Source organism: Populus trichocarpa, chromosome 6 (genome assembly GCF_000002775.5).
Source record: "Populus trichocarpa isolate Nisqually-1 chromosome 6, P.trichocarpa_v4.1, whole genome shotgun sequence".
Classification (NCBI taxonomy): Eukaryota; Viridiplantae; Streptophyta; class Magnoliopsida; order Malpighiales; family Salicaceae; genus Populus; species Populus trichocarpa.
The window spans coordinates 3,812,019-3,839,417 of record NC_037290.2 but is presented as its reverse complement, the minus strand read 5'-3'; the positions used below and the strand labels follow the sequence as shown (position 1 = coordinate 3,839,417).

The window sequence follows — 27,399 nt, the reverse complement described above, 5'->3', positions numbered from 1 at the left end:
AAAAACCTTTTAATGACAACATGTCACATCCTGTATGGATGGAAGGAAAATGAGATTACCATAGTCGAGTTGATGGTGCAGGAAGGAACCAAGTTAGCGAAGCTGTACGAGTTGGAATAAGTTGACGAAAGCAAAAAAAGTTAAAATGGATACCTAGACTTTCCTGCCCAAAATGTTGGACAACGCTACATAACCAAATTCCCTCTTATAATCACAGGGTGGTTGAACTTTAAAAGTCAGGAGGAAAGTAAATGCTGCTGGAGCTTGTCCTTCACATTAAACAGACTCGTGAAAATAAATTACAAGCCCGTTGATTAAAAACAAAAAAAAACAAAAAATTTGGAATTGCTTGAAAGTAAACTAGTTGTAAGAAGTAATTGGTTACTTTTCTATTTCCTTATGCAGTCTCGATAATTAACACTACAACGTCGGAGATGAAAAATTATTGCATCAGTCGAGTTTACCATCAGCACATACATCCCACTTAACTTCATCACATTGAAAGATTTTTTTGTACGAGCAATATCTCCGATTTATATATATATATATATAAGATCTAGGAAAAATGATACCAAGTGCTGTTGAACTTGGCACTCAGCCGTCTGCGCAAACAGAAAAAACTTAGCGAGAGTGAATGATAAGATTGCGTTGTGGTGGTGACTGGAATTGGGTCATGAACAGCTTGACTGCCTTTAGAGTGATGACGCATACAATAAAATCCACCTTGCAAAGCCATCACTATCTGACTTCCTTTGCCTTGGATTCTACACTAGTGTTTCTACAAGAATTGGATTTTTACTTGGAGCAAGCCCGCCTCAACATTTTTCATTTTCACGTGCCCTAATTCACATGTTGTCCTGCCTTGACGACCTGATTCCCGAGACTCTCACCTTTATCCCATGTCAAAAGCTCTCTGTCTTTGGGTCAAGTACTACTTAAGTAACTGTAGCTACCTATGCTCTGCAAATTATCAAAACATGTCACGTGTAAAGTAGATTGTGCTCTTCAACTTGCCCTATTCCTGTCACGAGTGGATTTTATCATTCTTCACTCATGGTTCTAATGCTTGCACGACAGTTACCATGATTTACTAATGACCAAGCAAATATGAAGGCGTCTATAATGAAAATAACTCACATGGCAATCAATGCAATGAGACCATTCACAATGCAGGTCATCTCAGATATTTCACCAGAACCTTGTTCACTGCAAAGAAACCTGTTTTAAGCGTAATGTGTTCGATTCTTGCAAATTGTCAAACAAGTTGATGATTTGATTGCATTAGCTCTTCATGAAAATGAGCTCTGGGCCCTTAAAACAGAACAAGAAGACAGACGTGATATCCCCACAAAAAAAAACAGAAGAAAAAAAGAAAAAGGGAGTAGAAGAAAAGGAAAAACAGATGCGTTCTGGCCCTCATTTCATGTAGGTTCTCTGTTAAGTGATCCAAGGAGATGATTAAGGTATGTCTTCTCGTGAAGACAGATTTGATTCCATTCATTAACGCACGCAAAATTTAGCTGTAATGTCTTAAGATTGGATGCAATATGTTCAGTGATAACAACACAGATCGTCCCAAAATATTGATCACATGTGCTCATGACCCAGCCAACAAGTTTCATGCTTCTCTCAGGTTTACCATTAACTATATACAGGAAAGAGCAAGGTGTAATTTAATGCACACAAGTTTCTTTGATCATCAGTAAGAATCCTGACAAAAAAGTGAGGCTGAGCAGACCCAAATATGAGAACACGTCCATATAAGCAAAGTGATGAGGCTGGCAAAATTTTACTTGAATTTAGGGCTTACTTTGCACATGTTCCTCCATTTATCCTTAAGGTCTATTGTTGTACGGCCACTCAAAAACACAGAACTACCATACTCCAAAATGTCCTTCCATGGAAATTTTCCGTCGCTTGAAAATTTCTGCACTCCCTCCTGTAACAGTAAGAGAAAGAAATTAAAGTCTGACAGGCCTATACACTGAAGAGCTAAATGCCACAACTATATGATATGCGCTTGTAGAAAAAAGCATATATAATGCACAACCAAGAAAATCACTCTCCTTGCATACTTATAAATGCATTTTACCTAAAAGCATATCATTGAAATAATATTGGTGACAGAAGCAAATACGCAAGAAACAAGTACCTTGAGCATCTCCTCCTCCTGAACTGTCCATGGAACCTTTTTCCGCCTCAACTGAGGCATTGCAGGGTATGAACTGCAGATCAGAATAAACATTAAGACCAATTACAATTGTCAACAGTGCGTAAAAGGTTAAAGGTGCTAAAAGGCACCAAGCCTCTAAAATGCCCGAGGCCCTAGGTGCTCACCCAAATGAACCAAGTCGATATGCTATAAATTAAAAAAAAAATGTAATATTATATTATGTTATATAAATCTAAAATATATATATCTTCCCAATTAAAATTAGATCATTAGAAAATCAAAAGAAAATATAAAATACCATAACATAGTCATATAAAGTTATATTTTTCACCCTTAAAACAACATAAGATAGTTTCAAGTAATAAGTAGCCAAGTAGTTTAAAAAGCAAAATTAAATATCAGTTGAAAAAAATGGACAAACAGGTCAAAACATAAATCAGTTAAAAAAAAAAAATCCAATAGAAAAAGAACTTCAAGCAGGCGCTAGCCTTAACACCTTGCACCCACTCATAAGGCGCTCGCCTAGGCAGTGCTTCATTGAACTTAACACCTTGCACCCACTCAACGCCTGAGGCTAATAAAAGCATTGGGGCCTCGCCTGGAGCGCCTCAACGCCTCTTGACAACACTGATTGTCACCGCAATCAAATGCCAATTAGCAAGGATGTGGTTGAACAAGGGAGCAAAGTGATTTGCACAAACACACACAACAAAACAATAATAGAAAAAAGTTGACATTGCATGAAAAGATTGTTTGAAGGTAGTAAAAAATAAAAGTCAAAATTATTTTAGTTCTGGAAATGGCATTCAGAAGCACTATAACCACCTGCATAACACTTGGAATAACTGGAAACTTACCATTGTTTCTCTATGTTTCGGAATTGTATGAAGTAATTAGAAGTTGATGACTTGTCATTTTCATCATCAGAGGTTTCTCCTCCGTCGATGTTGGTGGCACAAACAGCTTTCTGTCTTTGTCCATCTTTACTCTGGCTTCCAGAGAAAACATCTTTTTCTTTACACGACTGATCAACATCGCTGTCAATAGGATCAACACAAACTTCATGTTGGTTTCTGTCAAGTCCAGTTCCAGAAGGGTTCTTTCGAACCATCTCCTCCCCCACCTTTTCTCCATTAGATATATGATTAGTCCTAACAGTTGCATCAGGGTGGCATAAAGAATTTGATGGTTTTAGTTGACCACTATGATCAGAGTTATCTTTGTTTTCATTAACAAAGAATTTATTTGGGGTTCCTACAGATGGTGCAGTGTTTGATATTCTAGGTTTAGCACAGTTGATTTCATCCACTAAGCTATACAGGTGGAGTCCATTCCCAGATATATCTTGTGGTATTTTGTTGGCATTGTGAGCAATCTCGTGCTGATTATGCTGGAATGCATTATCAGGATCAAGACTCTTCCCATGCCTATCCATACCAACACATTCATCATGACCATTCTCTACAGACCTGCTTTCTTCCAATCCACCTTGTGAAGTTTTTTCTTCCATGTGACAATCTTTGTTTTCAGAATCCCCAGTCACTCTTTGAATTGAATCCTCTACCATTTCCATGTGCTGTTGAAGAGTTGAAATGTGTTCCAAAGACTGGTAGTCACAAAAGGCATCTTGCTTGAACCTCTTGGCTTGTGGATGAAGATGATCACCATCATCAACACAATTTTGGTCTTCAAGGTCTCCAGCCAGATTTTCATTAGCCGAACCACTTCTATCCCTCTTAAAGTGTAATGAGTTCCTGTTACATGAATCATCTTCCACTTCTATCCCTCTTAAAGGAATGGAATTTTCTTCAGGAGCATTAATTTGTCCATCAGTACCACTCCCATCAATCCTCCATGCGGGTGCACCAAGGTCCCCATCATTTGCATCCACCAGTCCACTATATTCCTTCAATGAGGCATATGGATGAATACCCTCAAGGATTGCATCCTTCACCTGCTTTCCAATAACAAAATAAAAACAGCCACAAACAGCTAATGAGGATCAACAATGTACATTTCTATTTTACAAGGAACTTAACAAAATAAAGAAATTATCGATCACCTTTTCTAAAGCGCATTTAGGCATAAAAGCTCTTTTATGCATAATGAAAGGGTGAGTATCCCATTTCAATCGCCCCGGTCCAGCCCTTTTCAGATCTGATACCGATGTCTAACAAACAAGAAACCATGTCAAAACATCTCAAATATAGCCCACTTGAATAACAAGTTTTTATACTATAAGTGCTGCTTCAAATCCAAATTGCTTACAGGTGAAAGCTGAAATTGTAAACAGAATCACCTCTTGCAATATTGATTGAAGTACATCTTCAGAACTCTCTGACAAATCAAATGTGACTTTGGGTTCTTTAGAAGGAACATCATTCGTGATTCCATTATTATGACAAAAAAAATCCTCTAAGCATCTCAAAGCAACTATTTCCCTAGTGTTTTTCCTCAAATCTTCAGGTATTTTCGGAGCCGCCTCAATCAAATCTGGAACAAATTGAACACAACATAACATCTCAACCACCCACCAAAAGAACCAATCAAAACAACTCACCTACACCACATTTCATTTCAAAGCATATAACTCGCATTTCTTACGCGAGAACATAAAGGGAAAAAAATGGATAAATTCGAGAATGCTGTACACATACCGTGTAAAATCGAGGCCTCTATTTCAGGAAAACTTGCCAGATACTCAATTACCCAATGCCACGCAAGTGTCGTAGCCGAGCTAGAAGGGTCATCCATCCAAGCCTGTTTTTTCAACATTCAACAAAAACAACAAAAATCATAGTGATTAAACAATAATTTTACATAATATAAATAAACTCACCATAAATTAGGGTTTCAGCTAATTTAAAGAATGCGAACCCTAGCGTGTGAGGGTGTACAGAGAGTAGAGCCAGAAACTAAAAATCAATAGGGAGGAGTAAAACCCTAATTTGATTGTTTGGTTTAAGAGATTGGATCCTGCTCGGGACTCAGGGTCTAATCAGGTTAAAATATATCATTTTGAATTGAAATGAATTGAAATTGACACTGTCGCATCTCCCTTAGATTTTACTAGGTTAAAATAAGTAACAAGTTGAGTTATCAAGTCATCTACAAAATGGTTCCCAAAATAACTTGTCTTGAGCCATATATTATATCACAAACCCCTAAATCAAGTTCAGCTAGAATTTAATTTTTTTTTTAAAATTAATTTTTTATATTTTTAGATTTGATTTTAAAAATAAATTTTATAAATTAAAAAAATATATTATTTTAATATATTTCTAAAAAAAAATAAACATAAACATTATTTTCCGAGGAGGGATCTTGCCCAAATCAAGATCGTGCATAAACATATATCATCCTCTGAGTTGCGGGTGGAAAATGATGATGGAATATCCATTCTTTTCTATCTTCAAAAAATCTTTCCTGGTACATCTTTTTTTGTTGTTCTACCCTGTAAAATATCTCTCAGCTCCCTCTCTGTCGTGAGGAATTTTTTCCATTTTGTCAGCATCAGTTTTCTTTACCATATTATATGATTGGCATCTGATAATCTCCTTTGTTCATAGGCGAGAATCTTTGTTTTCCTCCAGATGAATGGGAGAATTTCTTGGAGCGGATTGGCAGAGCAGAATCTACCGGGGATGTAGATCTTCAAGAAAATTCCAGTGATTGATTCCTTGGAGCTTAGGATCTGGGCATCTTATCGTGGACAGACTCTAGCTCGGACTGGTTAGAATTGTTTTAATTTTGAATTCGGGAGAAGAGGATGCACAAAGGTCATCTTGTATTTCTTAACTCTTAGCTCGGACTGGTTAGAATTCTATCAAGAAATAAACTCACAAAGATCATCTTGTATTTGCAGTGGTGGATGATTATTCTCAGACAAACTCTTCTACAGCACAAGGTTTTGAGTTGTCACGTGCAGCACGGGCACAAGCAGATTTGAAAGTTCACTTGTGTCATCTCCTCCCCCGTGAGTCAAAGTTTTTGACCTGCTGAATTTTCCTGGACAATTTCAACAAAATGGAACTCTTTTATTTATTTTTGTTTTTGTTTTAGGAGTTTCTCTATGTTTATATAGTGTTTTACATTTTTTAAAAATATTTTTTATTTAGTTTTAAATTAATTTTTAAAATTTTTTTTATTTAAATATGTTGATATTAAAAATAAAAAAAATATTATTATAATCCCTTCTCCAGGTTTCTAATAAAATTATCATATATTTTTTTGGTTCTAAAAATTGGCAGTGATTATCAGCATGAAGAATGTTCAATTGCCAGCCACCTATCCCTGCGCGCCTTATTATTCCAGAATCACGTAGTTCTCTGAGTCCCACTCTCGTATCTCTCATTTATCATTTATTTCTATTATGCGAATTAATCATTTAATTACACCTAGTTTTGACAAAAATAAGTTTTATTTTCAGTCCAAATCTAAACAAAAATATTTTTAAAAACTAATATAAAGTAATATATATATATATATATACACACACACGCTTATTAATATAAACAAGTAATGGTTGGTAAATCATAAAACTACGACTAACAAAATCCAGAAGCCTAAGTTAACTTGGTAATAAATATGTTGGTCAAAAACTGAGAAGAACATTTATACATCATAATCCCAGCCAATCACTGGCAAATGTAGCTAATAAAATCTTATCTACTGGAACCAAGTATGAACAGCCCAGCAAGCAACACACAGACTCGCAACCCTTTCTTGTTCGTTGCTTAAATCTCTCACAAGGCAAACCTAAAACACCGTGCCGGAAATTGTAGCAAAACTAACAGATTATACTTTATATTTGAATCACGAGGAAGAAAAAGAGACCCAAATTATATAATCACATATTACTTGCAGCAAAATACAGTCACAGGTTCCAGAACTGATCAATGGGAAAACGAAAGAAAGAGAGTATTAATAGAAAAATATATAGCCTTGTTCAATTTGTTTTCCATCCACATCAGATCCTGTCATTTCCAGGATCAGACTCGGAAACAACAAGAAAAAGAAGAACCCTTAACAAAAGAAGAAGAAGAAGAAGAAGAACTAAAAAAAGATGAGGTGAAACAGGCAGGTGAAAAAAGATGAGGGGCAAAGTCTACCTGAACAAGTTAAAAATATTGCGAAAGATACTAGAAAACACATCACGAATCCTGGGATAAGCCCTGACAGTGTACAAGGATGTCTGGCGAAAGAAGTCCTCGATGGTCTCCACCAAGAGGCTTAGAGATCGAATTGGCGGCACGTACAGAGTCAAAGGCATCGCCGAGAAGGCCACCGCGAAGAACAATTGTAGCATAGTTAGATTGATTGGCTGGTTGTATGTTAAGCTTTGTTTTTTGTGTTCAAAACCCAAACAATGGAGTCGTTGGCTTCGGAGAGAGGGGGGGAGAGAGAGAGAGAGAGTTTGTATAGTATTTTGTGTGATGATGATTTAGTTTCAAGGTTTTGATTGGGAGATGATATCACTAATTTGATGATGATTTAGTTTCTGTATATATACAGGGAATGTTATTTGAATGTTTGTCATTATAGCAAGGGTCTAAGGATTGTGAGATATTTCAGAGCCGACAAAACTAAGCAGATATTTGTTGGGTTTTTTTTCACGAAAAAATATTTCTTTTGTTATAAAACCACTGTGGATGGAGCAATTATTTCTATGATTATTTTTTATTTTTATCCTTAAACTTTATTTTATTATTATTTTATCCTCGCAATTGATGTTTGTATTAATTTATGAGTAAGGATTTGCTTTTATTTGCATACTATCTCTTATCGGTCTCTACAAATATTTTAACAGTGAATTAAATAAAATTTCTATAAAATATAATTTTAGTTTGTTTTTGGAAAAAAAAATACAAGCATTTCATTTTTTATTGTTCAAGAGCCACAAGAAACTTTAGTTTGGTCCTTAAGTTTTACTATTTTACATATTTGATCCCTGTTGTTTTAAGATTTATGTGTGGATCCTAAACTTTATTTTATTTTCATTTTAGTCCTTATATGTTGAGGGATAAGAAAGAAAATAATTGGAAAAACAAAGAGAAGTGAGAGAGAACATTTAATTAGCCACATTCCACACATAAAAAAAGATCAATCTTAATTTTAATTGATTCGTCTTAAAAAGAGAGATTCAATTTAAGTGATTTTTCCCTTCCAACGTGATAGAAAAAAGTAGATCAAGATCTGTAAAGTTTGTTTTAATATGGTTTGATAATTTATTTTTCAAGCGACTAAATGGTTTTTTATACTTAAAAATGGTTTTTTTATGTTTTTATAATGTTTTAGAAATTTTTTATGTTGAAAACATACCCAAAATAGAAAAATAGATTTTTTTGTTTCAAAAACTTGGAACTTGAAAATAAATCAATAGATGACATGCATCTACCCAAACAAATGATGTGTCGTCCTTGGTATTTTAAAAAAAAATAGACAAACATGTTGTCGATCCATTTTAATATGTAAAAAAAAATAGATAACCAAACGTGCTTGGGCTTTTTTCTTTTGGGCTAGGGGAAAAAAATATAAGACTTAAATTATTGGTTTAATTAGTAATTTAAATAGTATCATTAAAAAAATACAACAGTAATAAATAAACAAACAAGAAAATGACAATGAAAAAAAGTTCAAAGAACTCAATTTGAGCCAACCAAAATTATTAAACAACTTAATGATGAGGGGAAAATTTAAAAAAAAAAGATAAAAAAAAGACAATAAAAAAGCTCCAGTTAAACCGAATTAACTCGTAAACTTTGTGGTTATGGATATAAAATTTGGATAATCTCATAGAAAAAAGCACATGAAAAAAGGTTTGAATACCAATTCCTAATAAATCAAATGAGAACAAGATAACTCCATAAAAAATAAAAATGAAAAAGAAAAAGGTGAAGTTCAATCTCTAGCAAATAAAATGTTGAAGGATGAAAATTTAGGAAAAAATATAATTTAAAAAGGTAAAAAAAAAAAAACTCAATCTAAAACCACCCGGATCAAGATGCAAAATTTATGACCTAGTTGTGATAACAGGGTGAATGCATTTGAATAATATCATGAAGCTAAATTATCAAACAAAGTAATGTTGAATGACACAAATGAAAAAAAAAATTTATTTAAAAAAGCAATGAAAAAAAAATGTGTCAATCTAAGTTAATCTGCAAACCCCGTGACCATGGAAATCGTGAAATTCCTTGAACCGAGTTCAATAAAAAAAACTTAATTTTTTTAATTTGTTTTATATAGGATCATCTTGATCTCATAATCCAAACCGTGAGTTTGGAAGGTTAACCCAAGTTGACTCATATCATTTTTTATATTCTTTTTTTAATTGATTTTTTTCAATTTAATCCTTAAATATTTGGTTGGTTCAAAATTGAGTTTCATTAATTATCTTGATTTTTTTATGAGGTTATCACAATTTTATAACTCGAATCATGAATTTGATAGGTTAACCCACTAAGTATATATAATAGGTCATTGTTTTAATATTTTTTTTAAAAAAAATATTTATCTAATATATCACATTCTAAATATTTTTTTAAAAAAATATTGTACAATATGTATCATATTTTGACTTCATGATTATTAATTTTTTTTACTAAAAATCACACAAGCAATGTCTGGACAATGTGTGATTGTTTCATCTTTTAGCATTTTAGCTTAAAGGAAATTTAATATGTGATTTAATCGCAAAAGAATTCAGATTACCCCAATTATCTATCAAGTTAAAACGAGTGATGAAGAAAGAAAAAAAAACATTAAGAGAATTGTAATATGTACCGGTCTTTACGGCATATTACAATTCTAACTCGAAATCTATACATTAAAAAAAGCATTTTAGCTTTTTCCTGAGTTTAAAAGAAGGTTCAAACTCGAAATCTATACATTAATATCAAGTGAATTGTAATTATTGTATAATTCATTTGCTCTAAGACAAAAACATTTGAACCACATTGTAATTCAAATGTTGACATGGTTTCTCTTCAACACGACCCTTCATAAGCGAGGACTAATAATATCAGGAGTAAAATGCCTAGAATAAAATGTAATGTGAAATATAGATTTTTTTGAAAATATATTAAAATCATATTTTTTATTTATTTTTTAAAATTCATTTTGTATCCAAAAACATAAAAAAATAATTTAAATATAAAAAAAACATTTTTTTAAAAAAAACATATCCAACTTCAATCTCAAAAGACCAGCACTAACAATATGTTAAATTATTCTTTGCCGGGAAGGATGGGAGTACTTGTTCATCATGACAAGCACTTCGCAAGGAGCAATTGATTCGAGAAATGCCCAATAGTACACTTCCAATCAAAACGTGGGTGGGTCTCTATTTTTTTATGGGTGGATCTCTAGTTAAAAACCTGGCGAGGACACTTCTAATTTTGAAAAATGCCCCCTTCTCACTCGATTGCATTTATTGATATTTTATACTTGTTCATGGGCTGGGCTAGGCTTGGTTCGGGCTGGGCTCAGCAAGGAACAAGCGGCCCTCGGGAGAAAAAAAGAGAAAAACCTTTGAAGTTTAAACTGGATACGCGTGAGAGCAAAGGAATTTTATGTACAAGGGGGGCCAAACTCTATTGAAAGTGAATGACTACTTAATACTAACATAGATGAGATTATCCTCACATCTATCAAGTTACATAGAGATAAGAAACAAAAAGTTTTCTATTCCAATTCTGACTTGGTACTTCGACAAGAGCTTAGGGAGAAGTTATGCATGCCAGCAATTGTTGGCATATTTGTTGTAATTCAGGTGAAGAATCTGAAAAGGATACGCGTGAGAGCACAGATCTTGCTTCTAGCAATCCCCCGGATATACTTTTCACAATCACATCTTCACTGGCCATAAGAGATGCGATTAGCTTAGCACTTGCCATCCTCTCCTGATAGAAAATAGCCAGCAATAGAGCACAAAAATAAATTGGGTGAGAAACTGAAAAGGAGGGTAAAAATAGCCTAAACTGATGTATCCAAGAAATTTTATTGGGCAGATGAAACACCAAAAAGAAATCCATTTTGAAATGCATCCCACCATCTGATATGAGGCAAAGAATGAGTTATGAGGAAATTGAAAACAAAAAATATTCACGGTTTACAATCCTACAGTGTTTTTTTTTTTTTTTCAAGCATTAAAATTGCCTGATTTCAGTAGAGCAAGGTTTATTCAAAGATAAAATGTGGAAGCTGTAAGCTTGGGTCAAGGCAGAGCGTGTATTGCAGGATCCTTGACACCCAAGTAATTAGGAAAAACCAGGGGAAAAGGGTAAATAATAAATGGACAAATAGATATCAAAACTAGCGGAATATAAAATTGCTGTCTTGAAATACCAGCCATATGAAATAATATTGAAGTCACATCCTCAAAGAGCCACATATACATGAAACATATGCATGGAGTTGATCGTGTATGTCAATGCATGGAGGTCTATATTAAAATTACTAACCTCTGTGGATAATTATTTCAAAATATAAGACAAGTAAAGAACACTGAATAAAATCATCTGGGACTAAGTTTAATACCTTCTCTGACCCCCGACTAAGAAATTTGAGGGAGAGGTTTAGGAGATCAGATGAATAAGGAAGAACTGCAGACTTCAGATGGTAAACAGCTGAAAACAGAACCTGGATGCAAGCAGCTCTGATGTCTGGATGCATTACGCCCTGCATGATGTGAAATTGTTTATTGCGCGAAGCAGGACAGCAAGTCACAGAAAGTATGACTTCTTTATCTTATTTAAGACTAAAAAGCAAAGATAACAAATAAACAAGATACCTCAACAGCTTGAAGCAGACGTGGAACTGTTTTTTTAGCAAAACGTTTCTTGCCAGAGTCCGAGATCTTCTGGCAAGCACTGATAAGAACATTGGCCATACAGACACGGAAAGAATGAGTGGTTGGTGCCTCAAATGCTGAGTTCTCACTACCCGACATGGAAGCAGAAACAAGTGCATTTTCATCATTTATAAGTAGATTGATTACATATAAGAGGACACAGTTTCCTGACGCAGCATTCCCTGTATTTTGAGCCAACAAGTTCAAAGTAAGACTTAAATGTCCAGTGAGAAGCATAAAATGCTTGTGCCGAGGGTAAGATACCAACCACAGTAACTGGTCTTCCTAGCCGCGCCTAAGTTCTTTGAGGATTCCTTGAATGATGAAGGAACTTGCAGCTTAGCACAAATCATAAGTGCCAGACAATCAATGCAACCATGTTGTGCTTTGGAAACTGAAAAAACAAAAGAAATTCAGAAACATCATATTGGAGCTATGAGTAAGATGGACAAAAGTATAAAATATGTACCTTCATCACCATCTAAAGAAGGCCATAATAGAATAGTTTCTATCATTTTTCTTATTTTCAGAATAGCAGGATGAGAAATTGAATCCACGCCTCTAACCTACAAACCACAACATGCACGCATTTACATTAGCTGCAACATGATCAGTCATAAGAGACTTGTAAATATAGAATATGAGAAAAAAAAAATTGTATTATTACCACGAGAGAAGTGCAAACTGAAAACAAGCATGCTTTTATCTTTAGTACATCATGAGAAGCTGCAGCATGTTCTAATACGGATGAAACAATTGGTAAGAGCACCTACAAAATCAAGAAAGTGAGGAAGGCTCTAAGTATCACTTTTTATGGGGTTCAAAAGAAAAATTACTACAAACAAAAAGAGAATGCATGTATACAACATCCACACACTAAAAATTCTTAACTATTTTGTATCCTTTAAATTTTGAAGATTAATATAAATGGAATTCACATCTATTGATTCTTTTGAATTCCAACTTGCAGCTATAAGGTATAGTCTAACAAGACAAATCTGTATGAACTTCTTACAAGAAATGAAATAGCAATGCATTGTGAGAAAGTCGCAGATGGGAGCTGAAACCAACCCCATTCTATCTCCATTAAAAACATTTCAACATAAGGCGAAAGGAAACAAGATCAAAGACTAAAAAATGGATGTTCAAGTGTCATGGATTTAAGAGCTATACTGGATGCTATATCATGTTAAACACAAAAATGAAAACAACAGATAGGAGGACACAAAGGATCCTTTCCCACTTCTATACTTATGTATTCAAATAATATGCCGAATGAAATACCAAGAGCAAAAATGACATTGAAACTTTTACTGCTTAAATCCTAAAATATTTATGCTTCTAATTTTAATTCATAGAGGTGCTTTGTGGGAGAGTTTTTGGTCATTCATTTAGAAAGAATCCTAAAAACTTTGCAGCAGATTAGTTAAGCTAATCACGTAAGAACAAGGTTAAAACCTCATTTGAGTAAAATGACATTGCCAGAATAGCAGACACTAATTGCTTTCCAAGTATTTCAAGGAAGCACAATGACCACAAATAAGTTGACGTGAATCCCTGTGGCATACCTGGGGATGAATACGGCCGCAAAGCTCAGCAGCAAGTTTTCTTACATCTTCAAATTCATACTTATTAAATGCTCTGATAAGAAAAGGAGACAAAAAAAAACAAATATATCAGCACTTGTTACAGGTCACCGAAACTTTATGGCACGCCTGCTCATGGATTAACCTCTTTAAAAGCAATGCAGCTAAACACTCGTCAATAATGTTGACATCTCCACATTCTGAAACTGCATTGGATAAAAGCAAAAGTTAGTTGCATCATCAAATTGTAAAGCTCAGCAGCTGACTATGCATTCTAAGAAATCAGACAACTAGTTCACAGCCACGGCTCAATCATGAAATAAATGGATATGAAAGTCGATGTGGTAACCAGAATTACATTAGAGCTAGTTTACCCCTTCTTGCATGGGTGTTTGATATTGTGGTGCAAAGTGTTTTTCAAAAGTATTTTTTGCTTGAAAATGCATCAAAATAATTTTTTTTTCAGATTTTTTTTTTTTTTTTGACATCAACACATCATAAAACACTAATTTGATGTTTTTTCATGTCAAACACACTTTTGAAATGCACCCAAACACGGGTTGAAACACAATGCTAAACAGCCTCGCATATGCTGTTAGAAAAAGATGAGAAAATCTAGATATTATTTCACTAGCAGAAAGCAATTCACATATAAAAAAGGGACTTGAAAAGCTTTCTTTTGATTTAAAAATGTATGGTTTGGCACGCAAGATTTTTGTATTTTTTTCCACCCATTCTAAATCAATAGATATGCAGAAAAATTTCTGATACATTTAACCCTCGGAAAAGTAACAAGTAAGCAGTTTCAACTATTGTAATTGCTCTACAACATGTCATTAAAATCAGTCTGGATAACTTCTGTCCTTGGCATGCTTGTTTATAAAATTTGAAGATGTTGTGCTGAAGCTCCAATTTCATCATGGAGCTAGTTCCTCACTTCCCAGATGCTTGACAAATTTGTTATGCAAGAAATCAAATGTTTTATGTATTCTACATCCAGTAATTTTTATTGATCACTGGAATCAACTCTGAATACAACCTCAATGCATGTGCATGTAAGTACATACATATCCATACATAGACACACATACACAAGCACAACTTCTGGATTGGAAGTCATGGACAAAGAAACAAAGACACGGAGCATTATGGACAACCAAAAATGTTATTTCTGTGATTATATCATGCTATATCTTACAGGTTCATAATTCATAGAACATTCAGATTTCAGGCAAGGTCAATGGACAGAAGTGTACCAGTGAAATGTTAATTGTTGAAAGAAGCTAGGCAATAGATTATGAACTTGAAACTGAAGTCCACAACAATAAGCAACAGCACGATCAACTTATGGAGCTTTTCATTGTAAAAGGAAGCAAGAAAAGGGGAAGGAACAAAAACGAGAAGAGGCTTAAAGAAGTTACAAACAGACCATGAGCAATGCTTTGACTGGGAAGTTGACCATACAAAACAGATGAACTGAGGTCGTTGAAAACTCTCAGCGGAAGGAGCCTTATAATAAGCAGTGGACACAGGTGCTCAAAGAGAGATTGCTGCATTTTCACAGAGTCCTCGTCTGTATACTTTCTGCTCTCCCACATGGATATGAAGCCTTCATCAATCCTGACAAAGGAAAACATATAAATTCAACAAAGGAAGATAGTATCATCATGGCAGATCAAAAACTGAGATCATAGGTATGCTTGTGTCCTTTCTAACATCCATCTAAGCTTTGTTAAAAAACAAACAAACAAAAAGAAAAGGAGAGGGGGAGAGAGCATCCATCTAAGTTTGAAGTAGATTCACACATGATTTAAATGAGGCAAGGTTTCATGCAATAATTAGTAAAGTAGATGATCTAGCTTCAGGAAAGCTATAAAAGTTGTAATCAAATGACACTTCCCGCAATTTGAAGTCTAATAGCATTGAATAGAGTAAATTGCCATAACCAATATCTGGCATTATATATCATAAATAATTTTTTTAACTTGTTCAATATTATCAATTTTTAAAAAAATAAAACTAAAATTTGATTGATTGAATTTATTGATTTCCACCAATTCAACCTGATCATAATCAACTAAATTACCCAATAAATGGTGAATAATATGTTTTCTACAAACAAAATTAAAAAAAAAAAAAAACTGGACCAGAACAGATTAGGTCAATATGATGTACTTACTCTTTCTGTCCATTCATCTTCAAAAGAACAGGATGGAAGATTTCATTTACAACTTCTGCCAATTGTTCACTTATATAACTCAAAAATCGAACAATGGTGGCATTTGCTGGCTCAGAAAACATCTTGTCAATTAAAGGTCCGATTAAGGGATTCCAGTCTTGAACCTATGATATTTCATAATGTCAGCTGACAGGTCGCTGATAAATAACAAAATAATCTTAAGAGTGAATTTGTTAAAAAAGTACTACACAATAAGGGTAGTAGCCTAGTGGTGGGGTATGCCTCTACTTCATTGAGGCATGGGTTTAACAAAGAGATATGCAAGCACGATCATTTATAGAGAGATGATAAAAAAAGATTGATATTGAAAGAAATAAATGAAAAGATAAAAAAAGATTGATGTTGAAAGAAATAAATGAAAATGCACATAGAGCAGGAAAAATGTTTGATGAAGCGATCAAACAGGGATAGCATTGCGCAGGATATATCCAAATTAAAGCATTCTTAAATCTTACGGTTTTAGACCACTCTGGGATCAACTTGAGTACTCGATCAATGTCCACTTTTGATCCTGTGCATTGTTAAAGGAAAATGAGCATTGAACAAAAGGCAGATGTCTTGCTCAAGGAGACCGATAAGTGTCATTAAGAAAAAAACATTTCAAATCAAATACCTAAGACTCAGTTATTTGTCAGGAGGATGGAATGAAAGAAAAAAAGACATCAATCATTCCTCGTTCAAAAAAAACAAATAAAGAGTTTCTAATGAACCATATAGAATATCTGAATTTACCTAATTGAGGATAAAAAAAATCAGAAAGAAACAGAAACCTGTCAATACCCAAATTATTGAACATTCATGTAATAATCAACCCAATTAGCCCCCCCGGGCTTGATGAGTTGGATTCCCAATCTTAAGTTCAAACCTTGGGGACAAGGGAGATTTTTTAACCTCTCCATATTCCGCAAAAACTGCTGACATTTTCATCTTATTGGATGATTGCATGTGAATAATAGCTATAGTAAGCTGGTCATGCAACCTAAGGGAAAAGATTACCAAATGACACTGAGACAGAAATAGATGAAAATAAAAGATCTGCCAAATTGTAAAATCTGGTGAGAGACAAACCTTCCCTTATATCTCCTGCGGTGTTTGAAGGATCTGGACTCTTGTTAAGGTTGCTGTCAAAAGATGAGGGAGGAAAAGGTAAATAGCTAAAACTCAACTCTGCTAATATGATTCAAAATGAGAACTCACTAAGAGTAATCCAGGAAATATCAAGTTTTATTTCTCATGAATGGGAAAGAGGAGAAATAAATACCTAAGACAGTCAAGTAGCAAACATATAACTTCAGGTCTAGAACTATGGTATTTGAGCATGGCAATAAAGGAAGCACTAGCAGATGATTGCTTCCCTGCTGATGAGCACACAAGCTGAACTAATGTAGGCAAAACTAATGACGGGTCTGCAAAAAGAGAGAATTTAGCAACATGGGCACATTGATAAAAGCATTAAAACTTTACTAACAAAAGAGAGAACAAAGAAGTTTTTCCCAAGACCAGGCCTAGAAGAAGAGACTTTGTATTATTTTTCACAAATCACAAAAGAATTTTTGGAGTATAAAGTGTCCATTTATGTTTAGGTCCTCTGCAAACTGCCAATATAGCATAGAAATTGATCACTAGAAGAATGGATTGGAGATAAAATATATATATATATATATATATATATATATATATATAAACATCTCAATACAACCATTCTAAAAATTATAGGTTCTTTCAAATATAAGTATTATGTACATTCGTGTCAGAAGATATGAATATAAATAGAATGGCTTACTGGTACAAACTATGCAATTCCTTTCTAGAATGAAAAGGCAGATGTTTTGAAAGTCTATGCAACATAAATAGGAGAAATATGGGCAGGTTTCGTGTAGTTTCAGAAGGCATCAAATAGACCTCTTAACACAATGAAGCTAAGCAGCTATTACAATCCCTACAAAAACATCACAAGGATTCCATGTCCTGTCAAAGAATCACGAAAGACATAAGGTAACACCTCAATACAACACATTGGATTGGATTAGAACCATCAGAATGCCCATGAATTATATAACAGCATCCCTCCTACCAATAAAGAGCACAAGTTATGACGTGGAGCATGTTACAACTATATTTATGAATTAGATAGACAAGACCAAACCTGAAGAGAAGTCCGTGAAGAAACCCGAAAGCATTTGATACGAAGCTTGAGTTGTTTTAATTATTTTCCTAAATAATTTTGGATTTTAATTATTTATTTTTAATCAGTATTTAAGAATCCTAACGCTAAATGGATTCTATTAATCATACAAGTTTTAATTAGGAATTCTTTTTTATAAAGGATTTTAGTTTTTATTGGAAATCATTTCCCATAAAGGATTTTAAGACTAATACAAATAGGGGTGTCTAGTTTATATGGAGAAAAAGATTATTATTAAGACCTTTAATAAAACACCAAAGAGTTTTTTTTTAATTTCTCTACAGCTTAAGTATGTAACCTTAGGGCTTGACAACCCCAATTTTTTACGATAACATATGTTGCGTCAATTGGTATCAAAGCAAGTTGGCCTCTTTAATGGACGAAGATGGTAGCAACCCACTCCGCAATGCAGAAGTGGAGGCCCTCTGGGGCACTGTGTGGCCTAGGAACAAACTAGATTGTTTAGAGTAAACTATAGTATATCTAGCTCGGCTAATGGGTAACACAAACAGGGATCGTAAAGAAAGGAACTTGCTTGGAGACTTGCCTCGAGGCTGGCCGAATCCCAAACCTATTCATGAAGATCCACCTAGAGAACCAGTTGCCCGTGTGAAGGGTGTTGGTGGATACGAATTTGATGGGGCCCGTAAGGCCTAAACATTCCAAGATAGATTCTACCTGATGAATTGTCAGATGGATTGCCACCAATGAGAAACATTTAACATCAAATTGATTTGATGTCGGGAGCTAGCCTTCTAAATCTGCTACACTATCAAACGAGTCTTAAGGAGGGTGAGATATTGAAGGAAAAGGAAAATGAGTTGTTGAAAAATGGATAGATCCAAGAAAGTCTAAAGTCATTATGCAGTTCCAGCATTACTGACTCCAAAAAAAATGGCAGTTGGCATATGTGTGTGAACAGTCGCGCCATCAACAAAATAATTGTGGCATAAAAATTTTTGATTCCTCGATTAGATGTAAGTGATTGATCAGTTACATAGGGAATCAATCTTTATGAAGATTGACTTGAAGAGTGGCTACCATCATATTCGAATCCGGCTAGGTTATGAGTGGAAGACAGCTTTCAAGACAAAGGAGGGATTGTATGCGTGGCTAGTTATGCTTTTTGGACTGTCTAACGCGCCGAACACTTTCATGAGGGAGAAGATTCAGGTCCTATGACCTTTTATAACTAAATTTGTGGTTTTTTATTTTGATGATATCTTGATTTATAGTAGATCTGAGATTGATCATGTAGGACACTTGAGGATGGTGCTTGAGTGACTGTTAGAAAATAAATTATATTAGAATCTGAAGAAGTGTAGTTTTATAACTAGTAAGCTATTGTTTTTAGGCTTTTTTGTTAGTGCGGAGAGCATACTCGTTGATGAGAAGAAGATTCGGGCCATTAGAGATTGGTCAGCCCCTAAAACAGTTAGTAAGGTTCGTAGTTTCCATGAGTTAGCTACTTTCTATTGGCGATTCATTCAAATTTCAGTAATATTGTGGCAGCCAATATTGAATGCATGAAGAAGGTAAAATTTGATTGGGGGAAAAAGACAGAAAAGAACTTTGCTTTAATAAAAAAAAAATTAAGCAATGCTCCGGTTTTGGTACTTCCATATTTCAACAAACTGTTTAAAATAGAATGTGATGCTTGTAGTGTTGGGATTTGTGGAGTTCTATCCCAAGAGAAAAGACCCGTCACATTTTTTAGTGAGAAGTTGAATGATGCTAGGTTAAAGTGGTCTACGTATAACTACGACAAAGGGTTCTATGTTGTTTTTTGAAATCTTAAGTAGGAGCATTATGATTGGTAAGAAGTTTGTATTGTATTCTAACCATGAGACGCTGAAGTTTTTACATAATAAGAGGAGAATAAGTAATGACATACATGCAATATGGGTCACTTACCTACAAAGGTTTCCAATCAAAATTGTGTATAAAGTTGGGAGTTCAAAATAGAAATGTTGATGCTTTGAGTAGAAGAGCAGCCTTACTGGTCACTCTTAAGGGGAGAGATCACTGGATTCGACTATTTGAAAGAGTTGTATGAGCATGATGAGGATTTTGGCGAGATGTGAAAGAAGTGTCGGAATATGCTCGTTGATGACTTTCACATTTATGATGGATTTCAGATGAAAGGCAATCAAATTTGCATTTCTCGGTCTTTATTGCGGGAGAAGGTGATTCGGGAATTGCATGGAGGAGGTTTGGCTAGTCACTTAGGGTGACAAAGACTACTGATGTTGTCATTGACATATATTATTGGCCTTACTTTAAACAGAATATTGGTAAATTTGTGCAAAAATGTTATATTTGTCAAACCATCAAGGGACAAGCACAAAATATAGGTTTATATATACCTTTGCCTATTCCTGAAAACATATGGGAGGACTTTTCAATGGATTTTGTACTTGGATTACCTCGTATACAATGGGGGATGAATTATGTATTTGTTGTAATTGATAGATTTCGAAAGATAACACATTTTATTTCGTGCAAAAAGACGAATGATGCATCTGCTATTGCTAGACTTTTCTTTCGAGAGGTGGTTTGTTTACATGGGGTGCCAAAGATCATCTCTTCTAGGACAATAAATTTCTTATCATTTTTTGTGTATGTTGTGGAAATTGTATGACTCTCATTATAGTTTAGTAGCCCAGCACATCCATAGATAGATGGGCAAACAGGGTCACTAGATCAGACACTTGGAAACTTGATAAGGTGCATTTATGGTGACAAGCCAAAACAATGGGATTATGCCCTTGTACAAGAAGAATTTACATACAACAATACCAAACATAGTGCCACGAGTAGATCACCATTCGAGATTGTGTATCTACAGTGTCATAAACATGTGCTAGATCTTGTGCCAATTCAGAAGGGTGTTGGGTTTTGTGTGGCTGCTGAGAAGATGGCTATGGATGCACAAGCTATCGTGGAGGATGTGAAACAGAAGTTGATTAAGACCAATACCAAATACAAGGAAGCTACCGAGAGGCACCACCGTGTTAAAGTGTTCAAGGAAGAAGATAAGGTGATGGTGTTCATTTGCAAAGAGAGATTTTCGATGGGATCACATAGCAAGCTACAACATGAGAAATATGGTTCTTACATTATCCTGAAAAAGATTAGTGACGATGTTTATATTATCGATTATTTAATAGTATGAGTATTTCCAGAACTTTTAATGTGTCAAATATTTATCATTTCTATGATGATCAGCCTTTGTATTCAGAGCTTGGACATGACTCGAGGTCGAGTCTTTCGCAAGTAGAGGGGACTGGCGTGGAGCATGTTACAACTATATTTATAAACCAGATTAGACAAAACCAAGCCTGGAGAGAAGTCTATGAAGAAAACCGGAAGCATCTCATATGAAGCTTGAGTTGTTTTAATTATTTTCCTCATTAATCTGGATTTTAATTATTTGTTTTTAATTAGTATTTAGGAATCCTAATGCTAGATGGATTCTATTAATTAGGTAAGTTTTAATTAGGAATTCTTTTCCATAAAAGATTTTAAGACTAATATAAATAGAGGTGTCTAGTTTATTTTGAGAAGAAGATTATTATTAAAATTTTTAATAAAACCAAAGAGTTTCTCTAAATTTCTCTACAGCTAAGGTCTGTAATCTTAAAGCTTGAGAACCCTAACTTTTAACCATGTTATACGTTGCGTCAAGTTAACAAGCAACAAAAAAGGAAAAGGTATTAAAGTCAACTAACCGATCATAGAGAGTGAGTTGGATGCCAGTTCACAAATTATTGTTTCTTCATCATTAATGCATTCTAACAAGTTGTTTGCAATATCTTGCCTGAAATAGCCATATGGAAAGATTATAAGTGACAAAAAAAGAAAAGCAAAACAAACAGGAAACTAATGAATGATATAGCTACTAAACAGTAAAATACCACGCCAAATGAGAATTTTTGTTTGCTGAATTTGATGATATGGAAACAAGTTCCGATATAACATCAATGGCATTCCTCCTCTGCAAAGCATTTCCAGAAGCAAGGCGGCTTAGAACTTGTTTGAGGCAGTTACTGTCAGTGCTCCTGTTGAATCAAATTTTAGCATGAAGATCCAAATAAGCTACCACATACTAAAAGACAAATGGAAAAGGAAAGAATACATTGAGCAGCATTCTGCTATGAGCATCACAACAGCCCTGGCTGTGCCATCGCGCTCATCCAGAAGGTGCAGTAACAAAGGTAGCACAGCATCCATCTGTCTACTGTCTGTCAGACCATTTCCAGATGAATGATTTGGTTTCAATATGACTGATTTAAGTATGTAAACAGCACCCTCCACCACATCTTCATCAGCACAGTGAAGCTTCCCACAAAAAAAAATGGAAAAGGAGGAAGAAAAGAGACAATAAGTATGACTACAGGAAACACAGTGTTCTATCATAAAGAAGATTGGATTCTAACACAACAGGGTGGATGAGTAACTACTACCGGGACTGCATTTCAGATGACACAATAAAATACAATGATCCCATCTATCTCAACTGTGTAGGCCATTAAAAATTCAAGATTTCAAAACAAAAAATTTCAAACTCTAATCGCACAACTTGTGCTTCAAGGGGGACTCTTGGAATAGCATCAGCCATTCCTACAACTATAAAATTCTACGGATGGTGAAGAATGCATGTGTAACAAGAAAAGAGAAGAAGCAACAACATATTTAGTGCCACACTTCTGATGTGCCCCTTTTCTTGTCTTCTTGAAGTATACAATAAGATTCCTAGTGTTATTTGGCATCACAACAACATAATTTTAAACAATTTTATTTCATCAACCCAGCCCCATGCACACGAATGCATTCATATTCTGTTTTGGTTAATATCCTTTACTAACCCCATGCTTAATATAGGGCATGATAACTTTTATCTGGAAAAAAATGTGGTGCATAATAACATGTATGTAAAACCTTCTGCTGGACCAGCCTAGAACTATTTGCAGTCTAAGCCTGATCCAAGCAAACTCCAGCCAGCAGTTGCAAATTATTTGGTGACTAATTGACTGACAGCAGTTGCTAATTCTTTAGTGATTATTTGTTTAAGTAAATATGAAATCAATCAACAAATATGTGCATAACTTGCAGAGAGGCTATACAGTTATTTGCACGAGCCATATAATAGTAGGCGGATATAATTTAGGAGCTGATCAATTAATGGGTTTGTTCATGATGTCAAGAACATTTACCTGTGACAAAAGAACTTGAGATATTTGCAAACCATTTTCTGACAACGCGGTTTCAAATTTCTTGTTGTCTAAACGTCCCAAAAGAAGGCATAGACATCTCAGGAAAAACTTTCTAGTCTCCAGACCACCATCCTTGTTCTCTGTATGCCCCTCGGTATGGTTATCCGTATAATACTGCACATGCGTTTTTTCCCCATTTTAGTCATTAGAAAAGGATCAATCACTTGGAATTGAATTAAATAGACAAGAATTGTGAAAAGTTAAGTGATTAAGGATCTTTCACGAATGCTTAAGTCAACACAATTTGCCAGAGTTTCCTGATACAGTCTTATATATGCCCACATTAAAATAGGCTACATGCCAAAGCATTCTTCTCTCAATTAAAAGCATGCTATGAAGTCCAGGTCCTGTGAACTTCAGTTCAGGCCTTCCATCATAATAGCACAGATAGGAACTCTACATATCCTAAGAGTGACCATTATACCACTTCATGATGCAAAAAATATGTGAAAGATGGCATGGAAGATATGATCTCACGCCATGTCAAAATAGATATGGATCCCGGTACAAAGAAAAATGGTGTGAAGAATTATTTGTATAGATAAAACCAGTAACATAAATCTTCAATGCAACTTACAACTAACCTGGATGCCAGATATATATTGATTTAATAAATCATCGCAATGCTGAGAAAATCTACAGTCTTCCAAGTGCAATAGAGTGCTGTAATGCTTCCAGCATGAAGAGACTAGCAAGGCTTCTGTTTTGAATATGTTTCCACCTGTCTTTGTAATTGGAGACAAACAACTGACAATGCATAAACATCAGATATTATTAAAATTACAAAATCCTTAAGAAGCATATACTGGGAATTAGACCTGCCTCATTTTCAACTTGACCATGGTGCCTTTTTATCTCTTGTAACCATTTAAGCACTTGCTCAACCCCTTTAGCATGTAAAGGCCTACTTTTGCTGCTCCACTGCAAGGCATGGAAAAATTAACATGCTACAGAACATAAATACATGTTTTAAGTAGCTGGAAACTATCATCAAATCAGTATTTGAAGCAATTAGATATAACTTGGAGATCATGAAATCAGAAAAATATCTAGCATTCTTTCTAAGATCTGAACTCATTTCTTGAAGAAGTTAATACTAGAAAGGAAATCCCAGATATAATGTAGAAATATTTAACAATGCTAATACAATTAATATGAATAATACTATCATGTCCATGAAAGCAAGATAGATAGATTCATAAAAGTTTACTACTATGAACTTCACTCAAAACAGTTGGGAAAATAACCCTACTTAGATGAATATAATAAAGTATCAAAGAGATATAAACTTATCCATCATCATATTAAAAAAGTCCAAACTTCTAAAAATTCAGTAGACTTCAATGCTTCAACATGGTGACATAAAATCCTCAAGAGATTGAAAAAAAAATGACTTCATTAAAGGAACAGAAAACATTGACTGAAGATAAGTCCAAAGTTATGAAACATTAAAACCCAAACAGAAAATCATTCTGGCAGACCAAAAGGTTTCTGGTTTTCTGATTGCATATACAGATATCTAGAGAGAATGCAGATACACATAAAAAGCATATAGATCACAGTTTCAGCACCCCAATTACATAGTCAATAAAGAACAAGATACAAACGAGAATTGGGAGGGAGATCAAACAAGAAAACTAATGTATAGAACATACAGCAAGAAGTCTCTGTAACAGAGTGATAAGTACTTCTATCTGCTTCCAAAGTAAGTGAGCCATTTCAATACTAAACACTTCTGATGATTCAGATGGTTTCACTTTCTTCTCTTTGATGGCAGTTGACACCAAACTAATAGCGTGTAATGTATTTGAATTCAATGATTTTGGCTTGTTACTCGCAACCTTGGTCTTTTTTGTCAATGCTTCTGTGATAGACAAAATACAATCTGCAGCAGACACTGAAAGGCGAGAAGGCAACTCAAGTCTATCCTGCAAAGTGCTGCAAATCACATGGGCAAATAAATGAGACCTATAAGAATATTGAATTACATCATCACGCATACTTTCAGATGAACTAACAAATGTGACTTCTTAAATTCCATGCATGCAACAAAAGAAACCACATTGATTCACAATGGATGACAACGCATAAAGAATACCAACCATTCAATACCCACACAGTAAGAAGCTAAATTCAAGTATGAAAATCCTACAAAATAAGTGGTAAATTTATGGCATTCAGAATTAATTACACTCAAAAAGATATAATTACAACCAACTAAACCAGGCAAGCAACTCATAACATAGCACCTAGAATATACCACTAGTAGCAATAACCGACTACATCTTGCATGATTTAAAACAAACAAGAATAGACTATACCTTCCCTTGCGCACTATGCAAACCAAACGCGGGATACATGAGCAAAGCATCTTCAACAACGCATTATAGTTATCTCTTATTCCTACCGCAAACAAAAACCAAACCGATTACAACCAAACCGATCTTCACAAAAACAAACACAGTAAACTTACACAGTAGCTGAGAAAAATAAACGAAAAATATCTCATTACCATTTAGCGTATGTTGCTCCGTAAAATTCTCATACTCCACTAAACCACGAACAAGAATACACCAACCAAGCGCAACATACCGATCCTCTTTCCTCTCGATAATATTAGTCAAATCCATAGCAACAGCTTCGAAAACAAACTCATCTTGAAATAACCAGTTGATTATTGTCATAGCTTGTCCTCCATGCTTCAAATTTACATTCCTCAAACACTAATAATAAAATAAATAAATAGAAGAAAAATGGAAGAAAAAAAATAAAAATAAATTACAAGAAATAGCTGCATCCGTACATGTTGAGTGATAGGAACTAGAATCAGGTCCAATTTCTCGTGTCTCTCAATCGCGTCTTTAACGTATTTGTGCAAGAACCAAAGTGAATCCTCCAGCGAACCTACAAAGGACATAGAATTCAAAATCCTTAACAGAAATTAGTTGAAACAAACAAATCGATTGTTGAGTGAGTACCGAGAGAAGGCTTTTTGTTGGTAGAGTCGAGAGAGAGGCGATGAATGGAGTCTTGAAGCTTCTTAGTTCGAGAACTGAGTAGAGTGGTAATAGCTCTGCCGATAGTCACTGAAATCATTGATTCTGTGGAATCTAATTTCCGAATTAACACTTCCGCTTCTTGTTGATTCTCCATTGGAATTATGCAACGACAGGGATTGGATTTAGGAAATTACTTTGCTGTTTGAGAGGAATTTCCAGGTACACTGGAGAAGGTTTTTATTTAACCAGGGGTTTTGGAAAGAGCATCAGTTATTAAACCCGCACCGCCGGCTTATTGAATGGACCCGGTGACTTTGAATTCGATTTTATTTGCAACTCGGCTCCTTCAACTCGGTTTATCCAAATTGATCCGGTTAGGTATTTTAAATTATGAAAATATTCTTTCCGTGTTTGTTTAAGGGTGCAGTTATGTTTTTAAATGTTTTTTTATTTATAAATATATTAAAATAATATTTTTTATTTTAAAAAAAATTATTTTTAATATAAAAATATCAAAAAAAATCTAAAAACATAAAAAAAATATAATTTAAAACTAAAAAAATCATAAAATAGCAAAAAAACAATTTAACCATAACATTAAATAAACTATAATTAATCTCTGGTCAATTCATAAACTATCTAGTCAAAATTAAATAAGATATCATGTTTGTTTTTGTGATTGAAAAGTTTTTTTTATATAAAAAATTAAAAAGTTTTACTTTAAAATATTTTTTGTTTTAAATCATTTTAATATGTTAATATCAAAAATTAATTTAAAATTTAAAAAAATATTATTTTAATCTATTTTTAAATAGAATTTAAAAAAAAAATAACGAGTATAACAACAATACAGTTAATTTCAAAGAAATTTTTTAATTCTTATCTAAAAAAAATCATTTCATTTCTTTATTTTTTTTTTTTATTATTTTTTTTTTTACACAAAGATGTCATTTCATTTAAAAAAAAACTACTAAAATTATGTTATTTTAATATTGATCGGGTATAGAAAAGAGACGAAAAGATTGTAGAAATGAATTAGCTGAGAACACATATGGTCCCTCTGGTATTATATTTAGTCAAATAAAATC

The 27,399-nt window shown here is 34.1% G+C and overlaps 2 protein-coding genes and 1 long non-coding RNA gene across 7 annotated transcripts; 1 reads left to right on the top strand and 2 right to left on the bottom strand.

Moving 5' to 3' along the window:
- Positions 1-465: 465 nt before the first annotated feature.
- Positions 466-5,203, bottom strand: LOC18099839 (uncharacterized). Of its 4 annotated transcripts, none has more exons than XM_052453622.1 (8): positions 5,057-5,203; positions 4,831-4,934; positions 4,473-4,666; positions 4,236-4,343; positions 3,031-4,127; positions 2,153-2,225; positions 1,811-1,939; positions 466-960 (listed from the first exon to the last, which is right to left on the bottom strand). In XM_052453622.1, exons 2-8 carry the CDS (start codon positions 4,925-4,927, stop codon positions 925-927), a joined length of 1,734 nt encoding a protein of 577 aa, XP_052309582.1. In that variant the 5' UTR covers positions 4,928-4,934; positions 5,057-5,203; the 3' UTR covers positions 466-924. The 4 variants fall into 4 exon arrangements, with proteins under 4 accessions (XP_052309582.1, XP_052309585.1, XP_052309584.1 ...); XM_052453624.1 differs by lacking the exon at positions 466-960 and adding an exon at positions 1,516-1,711; XM_052453623.1 differs by lacking the exon at positions 466-960 and having other exon boundaries at positions 1,516-1,939.
- A 180-nt stretch (positions 5,204-5,383) lies between these two features.
- On the top strand, positions 5,384-6,620 carry LOC112327812 (uncharacterized). The gene is made up of 3 exons (XR_002982183.2): positions 5,384-5,602; positions 5,743-5,952; positions 6,039-6,620. It is a non-coding gene; the product is annotated as an uncharacterized LOC112327812 (long non-coding RNA).
- Positions 6,621-10,700: 4,080 nt separating this feature from the next.
- Positions 10,701-26,614, bottom strand: LOC7496147 (uncharacterized). Of its 2 annotated transcripts, XM_024604097.2 has the most exons (24): positions 26,291-26,614; positions 26,116-26,216; positions 25,825-26,035; positions 25,634-25,715; positions 24,968-25,250; positions 24,131-24,233; positions 23,897-24,033; positions 23,253-23,426; positions 22,175-22,377; positions 21,954-22,097; positions 21,768-21,856; positions 17,113-17,257; positions 16,920-16,972; positions 16,307-16,362; positions 15,792-15,955; positions 15,042-15,232; positions 13,758-13,818; positions 13,595-13,667; positions 12,694-12,795; positions 12,496-12,592; positions 12,295-12,420; positions 11,967-12,208; positions 11,714-11,854; positions 10,701-11,076 (listed from the first exon to the last, which is right to left on the bottom strand). In XM_024604097.2, exons 1-24 carry the CDS (start codon positions 26,463-26,465, stop codon positions 10,894-10,896), a joined length of 3,336 nt encoding a protein of 1,111 aa, XP_024459865.2. In that variant the 5' UTR covers positions 26,466-26,614; the 3' UTR covers positions 10,701-10,893. The 2 variants fall into 2 exon arrangements, with proteins under 2 accessions (XP_024459865.2, XP_052309910.1); XM_052453950.1 differs by lacking the exon at positions 26,291-26,614 and having other exon boundaries at positions 25,825-25,968.
- Positions 26,615-27,399: the final 785 nt, after the last annotated feature.

Excerpts from the sequence above, each read along its gene's own strand:
- LOC18099839 (XM_052453622.1), bottom strand. The coding sequence starts at position 4,927 with ATGGATGACCCTTCTAGCTCGGCTACGACACTTGCGTGGCATTGGGTA. Across the intron at positions 2,226-3,030 it reads CGAAACATAGAGAAACAATG|TTCATACCCTGCAATGCCTC; the intron begins GTAAGTTTCCAG and ends TCTGATCTGCAG. Across the intron at positions 1,940-2,152 it reads AGGAGGAGGAGATGCTCAAG|GAGGGAGTGCAGAAATTTTC; the intron begins GTACTTGTTTCT and ends TTACTGTTACAG.
- LOC7496147 (XM_024604097.2), bottom strand. The coding sequence starts at position 26,465 with ATGGAGAATCAACAAGAAGCGGAAGTGTTAATTCGGAAATTAGATTCC. Across the intron at positions 23,427-23,896 it reads AATATATATCTGGCATCCAG|TATTATACGGATAACCATAC; the intron begins GTTAGTTGTAAG and ends ACGCATGTGCAG. Across the intron at positions 12,593-12,693 it reads CAGTTTGCACTTCTCTCGTG|GTTAGAGGCGTGGATTCAAT; the intron begins GTAATAATACAA and ends TGTGGTTTGTAG.